General features: G+C 45.3%; 1 protein-coding gene across 1 annotated transcript in view; it reads right to left on the bottom strand.

The window, feature by feature from the left end:
* The window catches only part of LOC311329221 (NLR family CARD domain-containing protein 3-like), a gene marked incomplete at both ends in the record, with an annotated part of 56592 nt that overhangs the window by 18784 nt on the left and 13075 nt on the right, over positions 1–24733 (bottom strand). Inside the window, 5 exons of the mRNA XM_084463093.1 lie at positions 8845–8855; positions 8986–8994; positions 9085–9255; positions 11177–11219; positions 18414–18587. Of these exons, the coding sequence (XP_084319219.1) occupies positions 8845–8855; positions 8986–8994; positions 9085–9255; positions 11177–11219; positions 18414–18587 (408 nt within the window). The remainder of the gene's footprint in view (positions 1–8844; positions 8856–8985; positions 8995–9084; positions 9256–11176; positions 11220–18413; positions 18588–24733) is intronic.

Here is a 24733-nt window from a genome sequence, read left to right as displayed (position 1 = left end):
TAGTCAACCGTACTGTCTACCGATAGAGGGCGCTAGAGCGCTGTAGCCCAGTACTGTTTCCTCTTGGTTTGCACTCTGCCGGCCTCCGTGACGACACCACCAACACCATGGATGACCAACACGCGACGAAAACAAACATGAGCGGCCAAAAACTCACTCTCACTCTCAATGGCCAGCATGTTTGAGAACATTTACATCTGCGAGAGCAGCTTCTCAACAATGAAGCACATCAAGTCAAAAGAGAGAAACAGGCTGACAGATGAAACTCTGTTCCAGCTCATGCAGATTGATGCACAAACATTGACATTGAGTCCATTGTACGTCAGCAGGAGAGGCTGCAAGTATCTCATTAACACAGAACTTTATACTGATTCACCTGTGGGTGAAGGTTAATGGCTTTTGAGATGAATGCATGCTTATTGGAAACACGTCATGGTATGAGATGGCAGAGTAAAAATGCACTATGAACATGCATATTAGTTGGTGCACTTAGTGTCAGCGTTAACATTTGTACATAATTTTTGAGACACCGTTGCACTGAAATAATGGTAGACTATACCACTCAGGAGTGGGAATGTTTTGTGCAGAGTTCATTAAATGAATAGAAGCATTAGCCTAGGTCCTACTAAATCCATTTATATATGAAAAATTGAAAGTCCATCCAATAAACTTTGATTACCGGCATATATTTAGTTATTTTCATTAATGTAGTAACTATAATTGGCTAATTGAGTGATGGGGTTACAATATCCCACTGGTGGAAATGCATGATTACAACCTGGCCCTCGGGTAGTGAGGATAAAACATGTGTGTCTCTCTATAATCAAAGTTGCCCATGCCTGCTCTAGGTTGTCCTCAGACGGTCCTCCATGCCTGCTCTAGGTTGTCCTCAGACGGTCCTCCATGCCTGCTCTAGGTTGTCCTCAGACGGTCCTCCATGCCTGCTCTAGGTTGTCCTCAGACGGTCCTCCATGCCTGCTCTAGGTTGTCCTCAGACGGTCCTCCATGCCTGCTCTAGGTTGTCCTCAGACGGTCCTCCATGCCTGCTCTAGGTTGTCCTCAGACGGTCCTCCATGCCTGCTCTAGGTTGTCCTCAGACGGTCCTCCATGTCTGCTCTAGGTTGTCCTCAGACGGTCCTCCATGCCTGCTCTAGGTTGTCCTCAGACGGTCCTCCATGCCTGCTCTAGGTTGTCCTCAGACGGTCCTCCATGCCTGCTCTAGGTTGTCCTCAGACGGTCCTCCATGCCTGCTCTAGGTTGTGCTCAGACGGTCCTCCATGCCTGCTCTAGGTTGTGCTCAGACGGTCCTCCATGCCTGCTCTAGGTTGTCCTCAGACGGTCCTCCATGCCTGCTCTAGGTTGTCCTCAGACGGTCCTCCATGCCTGCTCTAGGTTGTCCTCAGACGGTCCTCCATGCCTGCTCTAGGTTGTCCTCAGACGGTCCTCCATGCCCCAGAGCATTCCAATGTGCTCCGTCTAGATCAGAGCGCTTCTTGTCTGACCTGTAGCTTGTCTATGTGTTCAAACACAAACTACCTTTGGGAGAGGTGGACAAGTAGACTACTCTAAATAAAGGCCTCATTTTAAGATGAATGAATTCAATGCCTTTTAAGACTTTAAGGATCCAATTTCCAATTTTTACAATTGTTAAGACAGTTTCGGTGCGTACAAAAGCATTACACATACATCACATTTCATATCCTAGTTGCATTACATGTCTTTAACATCATACCTAGCAATTTAATATAGCATTTCTTTTTTTTTTTTCTTTTTTTATATTTATAGTTTTTATTGTTTTGACAACAAAGACAGCTCGCAAGGTGACAACAATCTTTCAAACAAAGCACACAACGATCAGCGACACAAAACAAGCAACAAACCCACAAAACAACAACGACAACCACATGCTCACAATACACAATAAGCAATAAACAAAAACAGGACAGCTACATTGCAATGCACAAAGCATAAGACAACAAGAACAGACACCAAACCAACAACAACACAAAAGACAGCGATGAAAACAACGACAATCACAATGATCTAGAGGAGGGGGGGGGGCAAAGTGCACTGTTTCCTGATTGCTCTACCTATCCACACAGATCATCAGTCTGGGAATTAGTCCTATTTATAAGAGGGAGGATATTGGATTGTGTAGTGTTGAATACTGCTTATGTAGGGAAAAATACCTATGTTCTTGTGAATGTAGGAACAGCCTTAGTGTGTCCCAGAGCTCGCTAGTGTCCTGGTCTATGTCCCTGAGGATGGACGTGGCCTTTTCCATACTTAGAAGATGGAGGAAGTCCTCTAGCCACCTGTTTCTAGAGAAACAGCCTGGTTTTCTCACTTTCCAATTCATTAATATCAGCCGTTTGGCTGCGAGGCATGCAAGGACAATCATTTTTTGATGTTTGACGTTTTGTATGTATTGTTTGACAGACAGACAGACAAGTGAAAGCATTACCCTCCTCCCCCACAGGAATGGCAGAGGTAAAAATGATGATAATTAACACTTTTCTAACTATATGAGCCATTATTACATTATGAGCTGTTATGAGCGGCCCCAGTAAGGCTCATAATGTAATTACATTAGTATTTAGTAATATTACACTATGAGCTCTTATTACATTATGCGCAAATCAGTTAGAACGTTATGAGCGCATGGTTTTATTACATTATGAGCTGAGTATTACATTATGAACTTTTGTTAGTTTATAATGTAATAAGTTATTACATTATGAGCCGTTATTAAATTATGAGCCTTTATTACATTATGAGTTGCTACACAATTACAAGGAGCTACAATTGTATTGTAAGATTTGTATTGTAATACAAAGGTATTAATAGTAAGTGAGCTGTCATCTCTGCTGTAGAGAATGTGGAACCAGGTTATATTTACTCTGCAGACCTGGGTGTTATTGGTATGGATCTGCATAATGCTGTGTCATGCATATATTGTTGACACTGAGGACACTAAACTAACACAACTAACACCAACTAGAGAGACTAGCGTTGCACAGCCCAGATAGGAGAAGGTCAAAGGTGATGATGATGACAGCAGCAAGCCACGCACTCCAATTCCTGGCGTTTCATGTTAATCTGTTCGTTTTACTATGTCAAAGTATCTTGCAATCAAACCTGATCATTTACAGTTATGATCGGAGAGCGCTTTTGGACATCCGTGCCTCAATGGAGGAAAACCTCGTTTGGTGCGAGGATCAACAAACACAGGCGAATAACCACCTATTGCCTACCTTTGTTATTCCTTTCGGGCCCTGGAGTAACGTTAACTTTACTGACCGACGGATTCACCGGAGAGGTGAGGTAGACGCCGAGGACATCGTGCGGGTAGAGCGGTGAAACTTTCTCCAAAGACAATCCATCTGTCCCCTAGACCTGGACCAGGTCCATCTGATCTGTCCCCTAGACCTGGACCAGGTCCATCTGTCCCCCCGGTCCCATCCAGACCCCAACCCAGCCTGCCGGCAAGAACACCTACCTCGTCTGCGAGTGAAGTTACGGTGAAAGTCGGGCTTCTCAATGCCAGATCGGTTAAGGAGAAAACATCCGTTCTGTCTGAGTTAATTTCCAAACAACAACTGTAATTCTTCGCAATCACGGAATCATGGCAAGTCCCTGGGGATTATTCTTCTCTCAATGAACTGTGCCCAGCTGGCTGGAGTTACCACAGCAACCCAAGACGCGGAAAGACTGGAGGGGGCGTGGCCTTCATGCACAAGGACAAATACAGCTGTTCTGTGTTGAACTGCCTCACATACTCCAGTTTTGAAGCTCTTCTGGTAAAAGTGGGCATGTCTGACCCCCTCCTGGTTCTGACCATCTACCGCCCAACGGACAGCAAGTCTTTCAAAGAGAGTAAGAATTTTACAACTCAATTCTCAGACCTCCTCAGTGAAATCATTCCCAGCCATGACAGAGTGCTGATCTTGGGAGACTTCAACATCCACGTTGATAATCCCACAAGGAGCTTTGAGGGTGAATTTATGGACCTGATAGACTCTTTTGGTCTCACCCAACATGTTTCCGTCCCAACCCATAAAAAAGGTCACACCTTAGATCTTGTCCTCTCTGTCAATCTCCCTGTCAGCAATGTGGAAACCATGACAGCCCATACTGACTGTGACCATTATGCTGTGGTGTTTCAATCCTCTCTGTCTCAGCCCTCCACTAACATCCAATGTCCTGCACGCCTCTCACGGTTTATCAGCGCCCAGACACCTGCTAAGTTTTCCTCTGCTTTTGCTGCCGCCCAAAACACCAGGGCAGGTGAGGTGCTGTCATCAGACCCAGAGGAGCTAATGTCCGTGTTCAACTCCACCTGCCGTTCTGTTCTGGACTCTATTGCCCCTCTCAAGATGAAAGAGCCCAAACCCAAGGCTGTGGCTTGGCTAAATGAGACCACCAGAGCAGAGAGGAGAGCATGGAGACAGGCTGAGCGGAGGTGGAAGAAAGATGGCCTGCAGGTCTCTCTCGAAATACTGAGGGACAGAAAGAAGAGCTACCACAGGGTGGTTAAAGCAGAGAGAGCCAAGTACTTTGCTAGTCTAATTGCAAATGCTCCAAACTCCAGAATTTTATTCAGAACCATCAATTCTGTTGTTTGCCCTCCTACTATTGCTATCCAGGATGCATCCCCTACAAAGTGTGATGAGTTTCTGTCCTTTTTCTCAGAAAAGGTCGACAACATCAGAAGAAACATCCCACCCTCCACCCGGGACCTAGCTGTTACTCTGAGATGCTCATCCACCTTCTCCGTGTTCAGCTCCATCTCCCTCTCATCCCTCTCCAAGATGGCCGCCGCTTTGAGACCAGCCACGTCCCCTCATGACCCCGTCCCTGCCCCCCTCCTTAAGGAGGTTTTTGAGGCAGTTGGTCCTCACATCCTGTCCATCATCAACTGCTCCCTGGCCACAGGTATCGTTCCATCATGCCTAAAAGAAGCGGTGGTCCAGCCCCTTCTTAAGAAAGCCAGCCTAGATCCCACTATCCCCAGCAACTACAGACCCATCTCAAAATTACCATTTCTGTCAAAGCTGTTGGAAAAGGCCGTTCTCAGTCAACTGCAGCCTTATCTCCAACACAACAACATACTGGAGAAATGTCAGTCCAGATTTAGGGCCGGCCACAGCACCGAGTCTGCCCTCTTGAAGGTGTTAAACGACCTACTCCTCATCGTTGACTCAGGGAAATGTGCTGCACTGGTTCTCCTGGATCTCAGTGCAGCATTTGATACTATAGATCACACCATCCTCCTCGACCGCCTCCAACAGGGGGTTGGCATCACCAACACAGCCCTGTCCTGGTTCAAGTCCTACCTCAACAACAGGACCTTTTCAGTGAATATAGCCAACCATTCATCCTGCCGTGTCAACCTCACCTGCGGGGTCCCTCAGGGCTCAATACTGGGTCCCATCCTTTTCTCCATCCACATGCTGTCCCTCAGCCAAGTCATTCATCGCCATAAGATTTCCTTCCATTGCTACGCAGACGATACTCAAATCTATCTTCCACTCAGGGCAGACGATCCCTCTGGGCTGGACTGTCTGAAGGACTGCTTGCGGGACATAAAGGAGTGGATGTCACAAAACTTCCTGCAGCTCAATGACACCAAGAGTGAAATCCTTCTGATCGGCAACTCCACCTCGATCAGTCAGATCAGAAATAATCTAGGATGTTTGTCCACACTTAAAAGATCCCACGTCAGAAAACTTGGGGTCATATTTGACACAGACCTCAAGTTTGACAAGCAAGTGAAATCTGTGGTGCAATCCTGTTTTTTCCAACTGCGCACAGTATCCAAAATCAAGTCCTTCCTCTCCTCCAGCGACCTACGGAGGGTCGTACTAATGCTCATCTTCTCCAGACTGGACTATTGTAATGCCCTCTATGCCAGGGTCACCGACAAGACCATCCACAGCATGCAGCTAGTCCAAAATGCCGCTGCCAGGCTGGTGACAGGCACTAAGATGAGGGAACACATTTCTCCTGTCCTCTCCTCCCTTCACTGGCTCCCAGTGAAGCGCAGAGTGAAATTCAAGATCCTCACGTATGTCTTCAAAGCCCTCAATGGTCTCGCCCCAGCTTACATCAAAGATCTCCTGGACCAACCTACCAGCTTCAGGCCTGGTCGCCGGCTCAGATCTGACAACCAGATGACCCTGAAGGTCCCACGGTCAAAACTTGTCACAAAGGGAGACCGTGCATTCTCTGTGATGGCACCTGGGCTATGGAACAAGCTTCCTCTGAACATCAAGTCCGCCACCACCCTGGACTCTTTTAGAGCACAGCTTAAAACGCACCTCTTTGTTACAGATGATCTATAATTTATGTCCTTGTCTTGTGTCTTAAATGTAGTTTCATTTTGTGTCTCTGCAGTCCCTTGTTTTTGTTTGTCTCTTTTTGTACCCGGGCTGCGCCCCGGGCTGATGTAACAGTTGGTTGGGGGGCGCATTATAAATAAAAATAACATAACATAACATAACATAACACTAGACTATTTGGTTAGTTTATGTGTATGGCATATTAACATTTGTTTATTGTTGCTGCTGGTATGGTACTGTAGGCCTACGTTGTAGATAGGCGCGGCATCATTGTTTTTCTCCTAGAGCGGCAGAAGTGCACGCGCCCGTCCTGGTTTAGACCCACGTTAGTTTGCCTGCAAGGCGAGGGGTCAGAGAGGCCAGTCCTTCTCTCCTACACACAGTGGCTGAGTACCTGGACTCCCCCTACACCAGGATTCTGTTCACAGACCTCATCTGCTTCTAATACGGTACACACACACACTGCTGAGTCCCCTTCATGAACTACAGGTCAACACAACACTGATCTAATGGATTGAAGAATTCCTTCATCACAGGCCTCAGTACGTAGCTGTAATAATTCTAGATGGAGCATCTCCCCATCCTCTTCTGGGTACAGCATCATGGTAACAGAGAGGAGCCGACACTGATCAAGTATGCAGATGACATGACACTGGTGGCCCAGATAAGCAGACATGCCAACTGGTTAGGGGTGAGAAAGAGAGACGGAGGCCTGAGCAGAGAAGAACACACAGCTGCTGGGGGGGATGCAGGGATTTATTTATTATAAGCTACCAAATGATCATTTATTGGATGATTTTTAGAATGACCCTGGTGCTGGTCACAATCTAACAGAATTACAAGAGCAAGATAAAGTTCAAAGTACAAATTTAGTTCTGTGGCTCAGGAGATAGAGCAGATCATCCAATGACCGTAGGGTCGGCGGTTCAAATCCCGGCTCCTCCTGTCCACATGTCGAAGTGTCCTTGCGCAATAACCCCAAATTGCTCCCAATGAGCAGGCTAGCATCTTGCAAGGCAGCTACTGCCATTGGTGTGTGGATGTGTGTATGAATGGTTTAATGAGGCCATTGTAAAGTGCTTTGGATATAAAGTGCTATATGAGTGCAGTCAATTTAATATTATTAACCCATTTAATGCAACGTAGGCTATCAAAGATACTGCTCACATTTACAAAGGAAATGAGCAAAAGGGCAGCAGCCCCGCCAGTTACACAACTATTTGATGAGCTGAATTAGCTACTAGCATATATCCTACTCCTACCTGACGCAGTGGTAAGAATAAAAAAGTTCACATACAGAGACGAGTCACATCTCCAATTGAATCCATTCCGCTTTCATTGCGTGAGAACAGCCAAGTCTCTGAAAATCCATAGCAGGTTTTGCTCGTTTCCCTGCTGCGGTTACCTTGCAGTGAGAGAAACACAGCAGACAAACAGCTGAGTGATCGCCCAAGAGTGGCAGGAAAAATAAATGTAATTTGAGAGATTAGAAAAGTGTGGGGATAAAGCCTATATTTTGAAATGTGAGGGGGATATGTTCCTGGGCTTTACGACTGCAGGTAGGCTACTTTTGGGGGTTTCAGTTGATCTTCTCTATGGAGGTTTGTGGCTGGCACGCACTTCCACACAGCACTGTGGCATCTTGGCTTTTTCCAAACAGCAGGTCCCAGACTGGGCTTGCGCTGAACTGTGAGTAGTGAACTGAGTTTGAACTCAGCTTCGCTTGCTGCTTTTTAACTGACTGTCAATATCCGCGCATACAGATCCAAACATACATCCACAGTATCAGATTCTAACGCTCCACTGGCTCAATCCCAATGTCCACACTCACAGACTCACAGATTTATTATCTTTCTATGTAAGTCGCTTCAGGCTCTTGACCCCTTCCCCAAAATCTGATCTGCACGAATCACGTAGGTGACCTATTTTGGATTCAAAACAGCAAATTTCACCAAAAAGTGACAATTGTGCATGTCTGGATAAGGAAGGAGCAGTCACTGTCCACATACTCTGAGTATGTCAACACCCTGACCTCCCGGATGGAGGAGAGCTCCTTGGAGCTGAATGTCTCTGAGACTAAAGAAGTGTTCTGCAGGGGGAGCCTCATACCTGACGCCCCAAATGTTCTTCCTCTAGCCCCGAACCTTTTTAGTCCCCCCAAAATCAAAACGATAGGGAGAAAACAGACACCAAATACCCTCCTTAACATACACAAATCACCCCCTTCAAATCAAGCAGGAAGATGAAGTTCGAGTCAACACACTCACAACAACAACCCCCCCCCCCCCCCACACACACACACACAGTATCACAGAACGGCATCAGCTCACAATCAAACATCAAGCCCATCTGCCCCCACCGTACAAATTGCCACCCCCAGACCCCACACCCTCTCAAACTCAGCCTCATTGTTATTGATCACAAAATAGGTGTATTCTACCCTAAGAAGCAGAGACCCTCCCCCTAACCACCTGGACTGGGTCCGTGGCCCCGCCCCTCTCACCTTATTCCTCCCTGTCATCCAAATGGACAACTGAGCTCACCCAAACACAACATTGAGCTAAACACACTTTGCCCTCCTCCTGCACGTGTACTGTGGGCCCAAAACAAACAGTTCCTTAGAAAACACAAACCCCAACCTCACACATGAGGGCTGTAACAGCACAAACAGAGGAACAAGACAAACAGAAAACACATGAACCACCGTCTCCACCTCACCACAGTATGGGCCCCCCTCCCCCACCCCGGGGTCAAGCCCGGCCAGAAAGCGCTCGGTCATCAGGGCCCTGTGCAGCACTCTCCACTGCAAGTCCCCTGTCCTTTTAGGGATGGGGGGCTTATACAGCACCCGCCACCTGAACCTCACACTGCTCCCCCCACCTAGAACCCCCTGCCACTGGTGGAACCCAACCCCCTGCAAGACCCCGACGTTCCTCGCCTTCACACATGCCTCATACAGAGCCCTCCCCCTCACCTGTCTGAGGTCACCAGGCTCCTCCCCCTCACCTGTCTGAGGTCACCAGGGTCATACAGAGCCCTCCCCCTCACCTGTCTGAGGTCACCAGGGTCATACAGAGCCCTCCCCCTCACCTGTCTGAGGTCACCAGGGTCATACAGAGCCCTCCCCCTCACCTGTCTGAGGTCACCAGGGTCATACAGAGCCCTCCCCCTCACCTGTCTGAGGTCACCAGGGTCATACAGAGCCCTCCCCCTCACCTGTCTGAGGTCACCAGGGTCATACAGAGCCCTCCCCCTCACCTGTCTGAGTTGACACACACACACACATTTAAATATACTGGCACTAAACACAAAACACCAGGTTAGAAATCTAGGTGTCATAGTCGACTCTGATCTGAACTTTGAATCTCATGTCAATAACATAACTAGCGTATCTTTCTATCATTTAAGAAACATGGCAAAAGTGCAATCCTTCCTTTCAAAGGCCGACACAAAGACTTATGCATGCATTTATAACCAGCAGACTGGACTATTGCAATGCCCTCTTTTGTGGCCTACCAAAGAAAACCATCAATCGTCTGCAAATTATACAAAACGCCGCGGCACGAGTCCTTACAAAATCCAGACGGAGGGCTCACATCACACCCGTCCTGAAGGCTCTGCATTGGCTACCCGTCAGCTTCAGAATAGACTTCAAGATTCTTCTACTGGTTTATACTGTAAATCACTCCACAACCGTGCTCCAAAACATATGTCTGACATGCTTATTAGATAAACACCAGCAAGATCCCTGCTGTATGGGTTATGTTCATGTTGTTATATTGAATGTGAGCTTCTATGCTGCTGTATGGGTTATGTTCATGTTGTTATATTGAATGTGAGCTTCTATGCTGCTGTATGGGTTATGTTCATGTTGTTATATTGAATGTGAGCTTCTATGCTGCTGTATGGGTTATGTTCATCAGAATGTATTCATTCTCATCATGATCTGTGTTTCAGGTGACCATCTCATGTGACACACAGGAGACGATACGTTCAGTTACAACCACTGCTACTTCAGCAGGTTGACATTGTGGAGGTGGAGGATGTGAGCCTGTCTTCTGTGGTGTTCTGAGAGGTCCAACACCTGGGTGTCCCAAGTCAGTGATAGCTTCAGATTAGTCAAAGCATACTAGAGAGAAGTTATGTCCTCTGTTTGAACCGTGCTGATGTTGTTGATTTAGTTCACACTAAAGAGTACATTTTGATTCCACTTAACAGTATTTTGAGCAGTTTGTGGATTACTGTGCAATCTGTATGAGTGTGTGTATGTGCTTGTCTTTGGTGCATAGAGGCGAACCCAAATGGGCCCCCTAAATATATGCGGCCCCCCCAAAAACCTAAATGAACAGGTGTCACTGCCTCGTAACTTCAGCCCCTGATGCTTTTCCCTCAACCCCTAATGATTTGGGATCCTAGCAGCGCCCCTGTTTTGTACCTAATCCACATTTGTATTTAGTCTTGATTGTGTCTTTGTTCCTTCAATAAAGGACCCACCCACCACCTACAGTCTCTATATGTCTGTATGTAAGCTTTGAGATGATAGTCACTATTTTGTCAACTCTACTGTATGTACTGTAGTCCAAAGATAATTTCTCAACTTGAATGTTGATGCTCAAAACATCCCTCTTCAAGGACAGAGATGTACAATTACTTAGACATTTAAATCCCATCATTTAACATGTGAATATGCTCAGGGATACAGACCTCAGTTTCTCCAGTTTGCAGTGTGGACTCCCCAGTCCAGCAGAGAGCAGCTTCACTCCTGAATCCTGCAGGTCATTGTTACTCAGGTCCAACTCTCTCAGGTGGGAGGAGTTTGAGCTGAGCGATGAGGCCAGCAGAGAACAGCATGTCCCTGTTAATCTGCATCCACTCAGGCTGAGGAGACAAGGACAAGTATTAGCAAACATTTTCACCAGTAATCAGTGCTTTGAGAAAGCGTGTTTTCATTGGCAAAACACATTTTCAGTCTAATAAAGTACAGAAACGGGTAACTTCACTCTTCACTTCAGTCTTCTGTGATAGTAGCTTTGCTTTCTGTATAATTTAACTGTGACAAAGATGACATTTATTCTACAAACAAACACTGCTACACTAGTGGTGAAAAGGAGGAATGTCAGCTATATTGTCTTGCTCTCTCAGACTGAATTATAAACAGACTGACTCATTCTGGAGCTAGGAGAGAGAGTGCTGCTGCATCTAATATGTTTTAGTCATGAGCAGGTTTTTCATTCTTCTAATGAATACTCAGCATCCATAGAAATGTATGTAAGGCCTTTCCTGATTGGCTGGACACTATGGACCTGAGTCAGCTTGGAGGGTGCTAAGGCTCTTTGGACAGGACATGGGCAGTGCCTGAGCCTCTGATGTTGGAACTCACAAAACGCAGCGGCACCGTGGTGTCAGCACAGTGGCGGGATCCACCAACGTGTTTTCATGCAGTATTGCACACTAACCACCAGGAGGCATCGTTGATCAAGAAGCAACTAGTGGCAGCAGAGCGTGTGACAATACTGTTGAGAGACTGGTAACTTTAGGCTGGAATGTAGCCTATTCAGCGAAACTATAACTAGCCTATATATAAACTATAATTACATTACATTTGAGATGCACAATGTATGTACATGTATAACAACTGAGAAAGCATCCTATAGTGATGTGAACTTGTGATTATAATGTGGAATGCAGAAGAGAGAGTGATTGGTTGAATGATGAATTGAATGAATGAGCTGAGGGAGGCCTAGTGTGTCCATAGGAAAGAGACTCTACAAGCCACCATGCTGATGTGAGATACGGGATTTTGACAAAAATGTGAATTTATCCGTTTACTGAAAGACGAGCGATGTCAAGTGGGGAGCAAAAAAAGAGCGAGCCAACAGATTCACTAGGCCAGTGGTTATTGGAACAAAACTTCTTTTTTGAATGGGGTTATTCTATAGGCTATTAATTCTACATTAATCTCATAGCAGTGAGCACTGACATGACTGTTTAAATCAACAGCCTAACACTTCTATTAGCCCATCATTGTTGTCAATAGCGTAGCCTAATGGTCCTGTTCCCGTCTCCATGCCCCCACGCTAGTTTGGACCCACTATTCAAATCTCCCTCAAGACCTGTTAAAACAACCTGATGAAAGAACAAACAGTACTGTTGATGGGGCCTAATCAACTCCAATGGGCAGTCTGCATTTGAATCGAGTTTATCCCCCAAACAGGGAGGAAGGAACCACCTTTATATATATAAACCTTAATTCATCAAGAAAGTATCAACAACTAACATATAACCACACACTGAGATTTCACTCCTAGTTTACAATGAATGATGAAGTGAATGATCTGAGGTAAGCCTGTATGCTAAAGGCAAGAGACTCTACAAGCCACCATGCTGATGTGGGATACTGTATTTTGACACAAATGAGCTAGTGTGAATGTATCTGTTAATCAATAGGCTAGGCCTAAAAGACAACCACCGAGCACTTAAATGTCAATTTGACTGGACTCAATCGCTATTAGCCTTTATGACGAGTATACTCACTATCATTGTGATTATGAACACTTGGATTAACAATGGCCTATTATCATCCAGGGACCTCATTTCAATGTTGGCAAGCATACAAAGACATTAAATATACAATGAATAAATACTGTAGCACTATAATGCAGTAGTCTATGCTATGAATTTGATCAGAGCTGCTCTTAGTGGGACTGGCTCAGAAGAAATGCATTAAGCGTACAGCTTGACCAACATTTACTGGATGGCTGACCATAGTAGACAGTCAAATAACGTATTAAACAAGCTTAGACTAACGTTTAAGAAGTAGGCTACCCTACGAAAAGAAGGTATTACAGTATGTTATTTTATTGCCATGCAGGCATGGGTGCTATAACAATTCAACTAAATGTAGGCTACTTTGTTCCTATAGGAACGGGAAATAAGCAATACTTGAAAATGGAATACAAATGCACTTGTTTAAATTAATTCCAATATACTAAATTCATGGTTTACAACCATTCGTCTCTTACCTGTACCTAGATAAATAAATAATAAGGTGAACAGTAGCCTAGTAATAATAGGCTATAATATAGTTATCCCAGCAGCGCAGATAGAGATTACAATTAGAACTTGGATGCAATATTACTTTAAAAGCAGAGAATGCGCACCAGACATGGAAGACAAACAGGGATGGAAATGTATTTGTTGATGACTGTTGGCGTTGGTTGAATCCTCCCCCCAGCTCATCAAGTGTATTTGAATATAAACAGCATTGGGAAGGGGGAAGGGCAGTCCAGTTCCTCCTGTGGCTGTCTAGCTCGCTAGCTACGGTCAAGCTGTAGGATAAATGCATTTCTTCTGAGCCAGTCCAGCTAAGCTCTGAGCAACTCTGACATGATCAAATTCATCACATTCCTGGATTAAACAGCTCCAGTAGAGATATTCTACTATAACCAGAGGGCATTACAATATCATTCAAAACTAGATCTATTGACAGCATGACCTGTTAGTCTCCGGCTACCCCCCCCTCGTCCGCTGTGTGCTCACGGAGTCTTGGTGCACGACCCTCTCTCTCTCCAAACTCATCGATTATGTTGAGTCGCTGCGCTCCCCATGCAGTCTGCCACATAATTAGGGGTAGGATCAGTAGGCTACATGTAGGCTACATCCTCTCCCCCTGTCTGTAAAGCATATTGTGTTGTCTTTGTATATGAAATGAGCTGTAATGATTTAAGTGATCTGACTAATAATCAGTTATTGCAGTGGTATTGAAGTAGGCAGAAACTTCACCTTTTTGTTGTTTTCCATATACTCAGTTTAGGCCACAGTAAACTCTGATAACCTTTTGCCTAGGCCATACACAGTCTGAGGGCAGAGAAGGTCAAGGAAGGTCCTCTGCTGACCAGTTCTTCTGTAAGAGTAAACAGCAGCTGCTAGAACTGGGTAATCAGACATCGGAGACATCTAGAATGTCCGGTCCCCTAGCAACGGGCTAATCTTGACCTGGCTGATCGACAAATGACTAGATCACTGTACCATTGCAGCCTATCACCATAATCTGAGATGTCACATGACGCCCCCCTGGTAGAGTGTATTTAAGAACCACCGGGCTGCTTAGCCGAGGGCAGCTTAGCTTAGCTTCTTAGCCTCCTAGCCTTGTAACCTGTTAACATGCTAGCTTGCTAGCCCCTTAAGCCGCTCAACAGCTGTACCATAATACTGCATTCTTCACGCTACATTCTTCTCTAATTTCCTGGCTTCTACTTCCACTTCTCCTTCGACAACAACTCGATATTGTAACAATTGGCATAACAATGTAATAATTGTACTCAGCCTAGTTATTGTATCTGGGCTATTGTTTTGTAACACTATATGCTTATTGATTAATAAACCCACGTGATTCATGGCTTCAGGTAATCCAACTGTCTGTTAAGATCTGTATACATAGGATATACATCAGTATTCTGCTCGATTCCTTTATATGACCACAACGGACAGATGTTGAACCCAGAACAGTAAGGTTATTAGCAAACATTTTCATCAGCAATCAGTACATTAACAAAGTGTGTTTGCATTGGATAAACACATTGTCAGACTAATAAAGTCTAGAAAAGGGTAACTTCACTCCTGAGTCTTCTGTGATAGTAGCTTTGCTTTCTGTATAATTAACTGCTAACTGTGACAAAGATGACATTTATTCTACAAACAAACACTGCTACACTAGTGGTGAAAAGGAGGAATGTCAGCTATATTGTCTTCCTCTCTCAGACTGAATTATAAACAGACTGACTCATTCTGGAGCTAGGAGAGAGAGGAGAGACAGAGAGAGGAGGAGCAGAGAGAAGAGAGAGAGAGAGAGGAGGAGCAGAGAAGAGGAGAGAGAGAGGAGGAATAGAGAGAAGAGGAGAGAGAGAAGAGGAGAGAGAGAGGAGGGACAGAGAGAAGAGGAGAGAGAGAAGAGGAGAGAGAGAGAGAGGAGGGACAGAGAGAAGAGGAGAGAGAGAGGAGGGACAGAGAGAAGAGGAGAGAGAGAAGAGGAGAGAGAGAAGAGGAACAGAGAGGAGAGGAGAGGAGAGAGAGAGGAGGGACAGAGAGAAGAGGAGAGAGAGAAGAGGAGAGAGAGAAGAGGAGGAACAGAGAGGAGAGAGAGAAGAGGAGGAACAGATAGAAGAGGAGAGAGAGAGAGGAGAGAGAGAGGAGGAACAGAGAGAAGAGGAGAGAGAGGAGGAACATAGACTTTGACTTTTGATGCTCTTTAATGAGACATCCTTACAAAACACTAAACATCCCCCCCCCCCCACACCCAGTAGCACAGAACGGCATCAGCTCACATCCAACATCAAGCCCATCTGCCCCCACCGTACAAATTGCCACCCCCAGACCCCACACCCTCTCAAACTCAGCCACATTGTTATTGATCACAAAATAGGTGTATTCTACCCTAAGAAGCAGAGACCCTCCCCCTAACCACCTGGACTGGGTCCGTGGCCCCGCCCCTCTCACCTTATTCCTCCCTGTCATCCAAATGGACAACTTAGCTCACCCAAACACAACATTGAGCAAAACACACTTTGCCCTCCTCCTGCACGTGTACTGTGGGCCCAAAACAAACAGTTCCTTAGAAAACACAAACCCCAACCTCACACATGAGGGCTGTAACAGCACAAACAGAGGAACAAGACGTGCACAAACAGAAAACACATGAACCACCGTCTCCACCTCACCACAGTATGGGCCCCCCTCCCCCACCCCGGGGTCAAGCCCGGCCAGAAAGCGCTCGGTCATCAGGGCCCTGTGCAGCACTCTCCACTGCAAGTCCCCTGTCCTTTTAGGGATGGGGGGCTTATACAGCACCCGCCACCTGAACCTCACACTGCTCCCCCCACCTAGAACCCCCTGCCACTGGTGGAACCCAACCCCCTGCAAGACCCCGACGTTCCTCGCCTTCACACATGCCTCATACAGAGCCCTCCCCCTCACCTGTCTGAGGTCACCAGGCTCCTCCCCCTCACCTGTCTGAGGTCACCAGGGTCATACAGAGCCCTCCCCCTCACCTGTCTGAGGTCACCAGGGTCATACAGAGCCCTCCCCCTCACCTGTCTGAGGTCACCAGGGTCATACAGAGCCCTCCCCCTCACCTGTCTGAGGTCACCAGGGTCATACAGAGCCCTCCCCCTCACCTGTCTGAGGTCACCAGGGTCATACAGAGCCCTCCCCCTCACCTGTCTGAGGTCACCAGGGTCATACAGAGCCCTCCCCCTCACCTGTCTGAGGTCACCAGGGTCATACAGAGCCCTCCCCCTCACCTGTCTGAGGTCACCAGGGTCATACAGAGCCCTCCCCCTCACCTGTCTGAGGTCACCAGGGTCATACAGAGCCCTCCCCCTCACCTGTCTGAGTTGACACACACACACACATTTAAATATACTGGCACTAAACACCAAACACCAGGTTAGAAATCTAGGTGTCATAGTCGACTCTGATCTGAACTTTGAATCTCATGTCAATAACATAACTAGCGTATCTTTCTATCATTTAAGAAACATGGCAAAAGTGCAATCCTTCCTTTCAAAGGCCGACACAAAGACTTATGCATGCATTTATAACCAGCAGACTGGACTATTGCAATGCCCTCTTTTGTGGCCTACCAAAGAAAACCATCAATCGTCTGCAAATCATACAAAACGCCGCGGCACGAGTCCTTACAAAATCCAGACGGAGGGCTCACATTACACCCGTCCTGAAGGCTCTGCATTGGCTACCTGTCAGCTTCAGAATAGACTTCAACATTCTTCTACTGGTTTATAAATCACTCCACAACCGTGCTCCAAAACATATGTCTGACATGCTTATTAGATAAACACCAGCAAGATCCCTGCTGTATGGGTTATGTTCATGTTGTTATATTGAATGTGAGCTTCTATGCTGCTGTATGGGTTATGTTCATGTTGTTATATTGAATGTGAGCTTCTATGCTGCTGTGTGGGTTATGTTCATGTTGTTATATTGAATGTGAGCTTCTATGCTGCTGTATGGGTTATGTTCATGTTGTTATAGTGAATGTGAGCTTCTATGCTGCTGTATGGGTTATGTTCATGTTGTTATATTGAATGTGAGCTTCTATGCTGCTGTATGGGTTATGTTCATGTTGTTATATTGAATGTGAGCTTCTATGCTGCTGTATGAGTTGTGTTCATGTTGTTATATTGAATGTGAGCTTCTATGCTGCTGTATGGGTTATGTTCATGTTGTTATATTGAATGTGAGCTCCTATGCTGCTGTATGGGTTATGTTCATCAGAATGTATTCATTCTCATCATGATCTGTGTTTCAGGTGACCATCTCATGTGACACACAGGAGACGATACGTTCAGTTACAACCACTGCTACTTCAGCAGGTTGACATTGTGGAGGTGGAGGATGTGAGCCTGTCTTCTGTGGTGTTCTGAGAGGTCCAACACCTGGGTGTCCCAAGTCAGTGATAGCTTCAGATTAGTCAAAGCATACTAGAGAGAAGTTATGTCCTCTGTTTGAACCGTGCTGATGTTGTTGATTTAGTTCACACTAAAGAGTACATTTTGATGCCACTTAACAGTATTTTGAGCAGTTTGTGGATTACTGTGCAATCTGTATGAGTGTGTGTATGTGCTTGTCTTTGGTGCATAGAGGCGAACCCAAATGGGCCCCCTAAATATATGCGGCCCCCCAAAAATTTAAATGAACTGGTGTCACTGCCTCTAAACTTCAGCCCCTGATGCTTTTCCCTCAACCCCTAATGATTTGGGATCCTAGCAGCGCCCCTGTTTTGTACCTAATCCACATTTGTATTTAGTCTTGATTGTGTCTTTGTTCCTTCAATAAAGGACCCACCCACCACCTACAGTCTGTATATGTCTGTATGTAAGCTTTGAGATGATAGTCCCTATTTTGTCAACTCTACTGTATGTACTGTAGTCCAAAGATAATTTCTCAACTTGAATGTTGATGCTCAAAACATCCCTCTTCAAGGACAGAGATGTACAATTACTTAGACATTTAAATCCCATCATTTAACATGTGAATATGCTCAGGGATACAGACCTCAGTTTCTCCAGTTTGCAGTGTGGACTCCCCAGTCCAGCAGAGAGCAGCTTCACTCCTGAATCCTGCAGGTCATTGTTACTCAGGTCCAACTCTCTCAGGTGGGAGGAGTTTGAGCTGAGCGATGAGGCCAGCAGAGAACAGCATGTCCCTGTTAATCTGCATCCACTCAGGCTGAGGAGACAAGGACAAGTATTAGCTTTTTAAATTAAACATTTTCACCAGTAATCAGTGCTTTGAGAAAGCGTGTTTTCATTGGCAAAACACATTTTCAGTCTAATAAAGTACAGAAACGGGTAACTTCACTCTTCACTTCAGTCTTCTGTGATAGTAGCTTTGCTTTCTGTATAATTTAACTGTGACAAAGATTACATTTATTCTACAAACAAACACTGCTACACTAGTGGTGAAAAGGAGGAATGTCAGCTATATTGTCTTGCTCTCTCAGACTGAATTATAAACAGACTGACTCATTCTGGAGCTAGGAGAGAGAGTGCTGCTGCATCTAATATGTTTTAGTCATGAGCAGGTTTTTCATTCCTCTAATGCAGGCGTTCCCAAACTGTGAGGCGGGCCTCCCCCAGGGGGCCCCAAAGAAAGTCAGGGGAGGCGCGGAGGGATGGTTAGAAAAAAAAGAAGTAAAAATATGTTATTTATTTTTGAAATGTCTATGGTTTTTATGAATGAAACGTGATTTTAAAGGTCAGAAGATTGAAATAAATAATGGGAGAGATACTATAATATAATACTAAATTTGTGGATAGTGCAGAGAGAGCCTCCCCCCGCAGGCATGAATGTATTGTGCGAAAACGTCATAACGTTTACTAGCAGCAGGTGCCACCGAGCTAACTTAGCTGTGTAACGTTATGGGCTAGCTGACGCTGCCTTGCAAAATGGACACATTTGGGGGGTTGAGGGGGCGTGGGTGTGTCACTGTTTTCAGAGGGGAGGCCCACATTGATGGGAGTTTGGGAACCCATGCTCTAATGAATACTCAGCATCCAATCAGCGTCCTGATTGGCTGGACACTATGGACCTGAGTCAGCTTGGAGGGTGCTAAGGCTCTTTGGACAGGACATGGACATTTACCAACATGCTATAGCCTACTTAAGCAATTGACCACGAGAGGCAGTGGGTTACAGGGGATTTTACCACAGCTACGGGGCGTTGTTAGAAGTATAGCTGTGGTAAAATCCCCTGTAACACACTGCCTCTCGTGGTCAATTGCTTTTCTTCAACGGTTACTACATATATATATTCACAAAAAACACTCAGTAGTAACATTCAATCATTTATTTACTGATCATTCTTATCATTTTAGGATTACAAAATCTTCGGCGATAGGCTATAGTTCTGAATTAAATGGTTGCCAGGCAACATAGGCTATCTCGCCTATTTGGGTTGGCCTTGTTCACATAAGCCATAAGGCATAATTCGGGTGGTTCACGTTTATTTGAATATTTCCAGCCATGGTGCAGTTATTAAAACAGTTCTCCAGAGCACTCGTTTTTGCTGGTAGGGGTGTGGAAGTGTTGGAGTCGAACTAATGAGTGCGTTATTGTAATAGGATACAAAAAGGCGAGGTTGCTGCGAGTGGTTGCTACGCAAAGCATAGCATACCGCTTGATTTTATCAATGGCCTCGTCAATGAGATTAACTAATTGTTATGCGGTCGCAGCCGTGGGTTACAGAGTATTTTACCACGGCTGCTAGCCAATCAGAATCAAGTATCCAAACTCTCTGTTGTATAATTACTACTTGATACTTCATCATGTAAACCTAGGCATGTTTTACACATTGTTTATTTGCACTCTTGTGTATTGGAATTTTGTGTATATTTTGTACCCAATTTACATTTGTATTTCATGTTGATTGTGTCTTTGTTCCTTCAATAAAGGACCCACCCACCACCTACAGTCTGTATATGTCTGTATGTAAGCTTTGAGATGATAGTCCCTATTTTGTCAACTCTACTGTATGTACTGTAGTCCAGTGACCTACAACATTCCTAGCCTTCAAACCAATAAGCCAACCTCAAGAGGAGAAGCTTCTCAAACGTTTAATTTGATAGCCTACAGTATACAGCATGTTATATTTTGATATGGGGGAAATGAACACCAACAGCTAAAAATACAGGTTTTAATCTCAATGTTGATGTACAGGCCTAGAGGATGACAGAACAGTCAGCTCTCAGCCCGCTGCATGCTGTAGGCTACATGGACCAATACAGAATATAGTCACTACTGATCACTTTTCAATCATGTGTAGGAGCCTACATGAAATGAATAGTGAAATTAAAGTCCTATGTTGCAAAAAAGGGCATTTTTAACTTGTGGCCATCCACAATGATATGAATCGATAACTGACGCAGCTTCTAGGTGATGTGTCCGTTGGTAGCATACGATTTAGAGAAATCAGGAGTAGGCTAGTTTGGGCTAGTTTGCTGCACCACGACAGAGGTGACTGCATTTGCACCTTTTCCTGAATAATAACGAGGAATGAGGGTAGGAAAAATACCTGTTTCCATGGCATTTGTGCTTTCAGAATAACTGATTCAGGTTCACACCTTATGGGCCTCTATACATAGATTACACTTGACCAGTATTTAGTCCTTGATCTTGAGGAGGGAGAAATAGTGTTGGTGTTTCCATGGCAGAGAGCTCCCGTTGTCAGAGCCATAGACAGAGCTGCCAGCCGTGTAGCGTGGGATTGTTGATGCATTGCGCACGGGTACTTTCTAACGTGTTACTCCTCACTGGATGTATGTATGGTGCAATGTGAGGAGGTGGAAACATGCCAAGCGCTGAGTTAGCAGTTTTTAAAAGTTATAGGGGGGTCAGCTCCAGCTGGTTCTGACCAGTTAAAGACCGGAAATCTATTTTAGAAGATCAGAGAATAGATGGGAGTAAGAATGCCTCACTGACTAAAACTCATTACACATAACATATAGGGGAGACACACAGAGCTCAGTAAAGAGCATTCGTGCAGAGCGAGGTGCACGCGTGATCACACACAACAACAGAGCAGCAGAGCACGGGGGAACATAAGAGCACTGAGAAACTATCACACAGCTCTCCCAGAGCACGGGAGAACACGAGAGCACTGAGAAACTACCACACAGCTCTCCCAGAGCACGGGAGAACACGAGAGCACTGAGAAACTACCACACAGCTCTCCCAGAGCACGGGAGAACACGAGAGCACTGAGAAACTACCACACAGCTCTCCCAGAGCACGGGAGAACACGAGAGCACTGAGAAACTACCACACAGCTCTCCCAGAGCACGGGAGAACACGAGAGCACTGAGAAACTACCACACAGCTCTCCCAGAGCACGGGAGAACACGAGAGCACTGAGAAACTACCACACAGCTCTCCCAGAGCACGGGAGAACACGAGAGCACTGAGAAACTACCACACAGCTCTCCCAGAGCACGGGAGAACACGAGAGCACTGAGAAACTACCACACAGCTCTCCCAGAGCACGGGAGAACACGAGAGCACTGAGAAACTACCACACAGCTCTCCCAGAGCACGGGAGAACACGAGAGCACTGAGAAACTACCACACAGCTCTCCCTGAGCACGGGAGAACACGAGAGCACTGAGAAACTACCACACAGCTCTCCCAGAGCACGGGAGAACACGAGAGCACTGAGAAACTACCACACAGCTCTCCCAGAGCACGGGAGAACACGAGAGCACTGAGAAACTACCACACAGCTCTCCCAGAGCACGGGAGAACACGAGAGCACTGAGAAACTACCACACAGCTCTCCCAGAGCACGGGAGAACACGAGAGCACTGAGAAACTACCACACAGCTCTCCCAGAGCACGGGAGAACACGAGAGCACTGAGAAACTACCACACAGCTCTCCCAGATGCTGACACGGTGAAGTCCACATAGTGTCAGCTAACAAGATAAGCGCTGCTTTAGACAGGGAGTAAACATTTATATATACAGTAGGACCCCACTCATCCGAACTTCAGAGATCCGAACCTCCCGGTCTACCGGACAGGCTTAAAAAACTTCTTCTTTTTTTTTTTGAGCCTGCTATCTGGTTACTGGTGGGATTTTCATTACAGTACTGTAGGCCTACTTGCATTTAAATCTGTCATAATAAACATGTACTGTATCCTACTGTGAATAAAAACAGAACTGTATGTAGACCTACATGTTGCCTGTAGGCTGTAGCCTACTGTCACGTTTCATTTCTTTGTTACTTTAATGTCGAGCACAAAACGCAAACGAGTCTGCTGCGCGAGAGCTGCATTCCTTGGCAGCCAGAAAGCGCGTCAGCAACCTGAAGCAGAGGAGCATCGAGTCATCTTCCCAGTTAATGGACTTCAGGAACACAGACGTGTTGTGAGCTTGTAGATTAGCCTACTAGGCCTACTGGATTTGTTAAATAATAGCCTACAGCCTAGGCCACGTTAGCCTACATCGGTTGTTTAGGCTGCAATAGCCACACGACAACTTGTCTGTCAATTCATTTATTTATTGATTGATTATCATTTGCTCTAATTGTTATAATGTTGTTGTTTTTTAGGCTATACCATTTTGTTCTGCGAATACAGTAGCCTATCGATGCAGCGTGGGCCTCATTTGAGAATAAAGTAGGCTATTTGATCAAAGCATGCACTCAAGTGGAAATTAGTTTATTTTATTATAGGCTACTGTAGGTCTATTATAGGCTAGGCTATATGAGTTTAGTTGGCTATTTGATTGCAATTTTGATGCATTTTCACAAGTAATTAAGGGTATTTATCGGTCTATTATGAGTTTTTATGTAACAAGTACCACTTATTGAATTTGGTGCATTTTAACATGTTTCAGTCATTCGGACATTTCAGAGATACCAGAGATACGAACGACCTTCGGTCCCATTGGGTTATTTGATCCAGCCTAGTATCTTTGTCTATTTTTATCTATCCATCTAAGGTATCTATTTTTATCTATCCTCTATCTCCCCACCCTGTGCACCATCATGATTGTTTGTGCTGTCCCTGGGTGCTCATCGGTGAGATGACAAGTCACTCTTTAGTTTTCCAACTGTGTTGGATTTAGAGAAACAGTGGTCCGTGTTTTTGGTGAGCCGTGGTGGAGCAGTCTGGAAACATACCTTCATATGAAACATACCTTCATATGAAACATACCTTCATATGAAACATACCTTCATATGAAACATACCTTCATATGAAACATACCTTCATATGAAACATACCTTCATATGAAACATACCTTCATATGCTGCGCTCATTCATTACATTCTGCCAGAAAGCCATGTGTTTTGCACAACGGCTATGTCTTGTAGCTGGAGCAGTACTCTCTCTCCCTTCACTTCAGCCTCTCCCCGATGCCCAGAGCCTAGAGATCGATCATGTAAGTTACTTGCTAATGATAAAGTTTAAGTAAATGTTCCATGTTTATTGTTAACCTCACCTTTTTCTAAAGAAATCTAACATTGTTAGCTGGCCAACTCAGTGCTTTGTAGCTGCTTAGCAGCCTAATAATGTTGGCGCTAGCTAGTATGGTTAGGACTAGCTGTGGCTAACTAATTATACTAATGGATAGAAAAGCATTTTGGAACTCACCATTCAGTGATCGATTAAAATGAATTATTTGGAGATGGCAGGGCTTCTACTGTATTTCTGTATCCTTGAGTATCTGACGGCTCAAACATATACGGCTGGACTTTTAGTTGCTGTGCATAGTGCGTTGCTAGTTTTGATGAGATTGTTTCTCATTGGCGGATCAAAATGTCAATCAAATCCTGATCTGACACCTGGGTTTCCGTTAGCCGGTAATTACCGTTTTTTTCCGGAAAAATCCGTTGAAGTCCGATATATTAAAATCTCTCCGGTCATAATGTCCGGAGAAATAATTCCCCATAATTGTATTAGGCCTACAATAGGCTAAAATTACATTTCCATATATTATGATTCCTTTTGAATAAAAAAAAAACGAATAGGCCAATTAATTTTGTGTGTAGGCTATTGACTAGTAGGCCTATGCGATGAAAAAACAGCCGTAAGATAAACCTGCCTATAGGCTAGCGGGCCACCATAGATAAACCTGCCTATAGGCTAGCAGGCCACCATAGATAAACCTGCCTATAGGCTAGCAGGCCACCATAGATAAACCTGCCTATAGGCTAGCGGGCCACCATAGATAAACCTGCCTATAGGCTAGTGGGCCACCATAGATAAACCTGCCTATAGGCTAGCAGGCCACCATAGATAAACCTGCCTATAGGCTAGCAGGCCACCATAGATAAACCTGCCTATAGGCTAGCGGGCCCATAGATAAACCTGCCTATA

This window comes from Borostomias antarcticus (assembly GCF_949987555.1).
Source record: "Borostomias antarcticus genome assembly, contig: scaffold_49, whole genome shotgun sequence".
NCBI classification, from domain to species: Eukaryota; Metazoa; Chordata; class Actinopteri; order Stomiiformes; family Stomiidae; genus Borostomias; species Borostomias antarcticus.
This window is presented reverse-complemented; position numbering and strand designations above follow the sequence as displayed.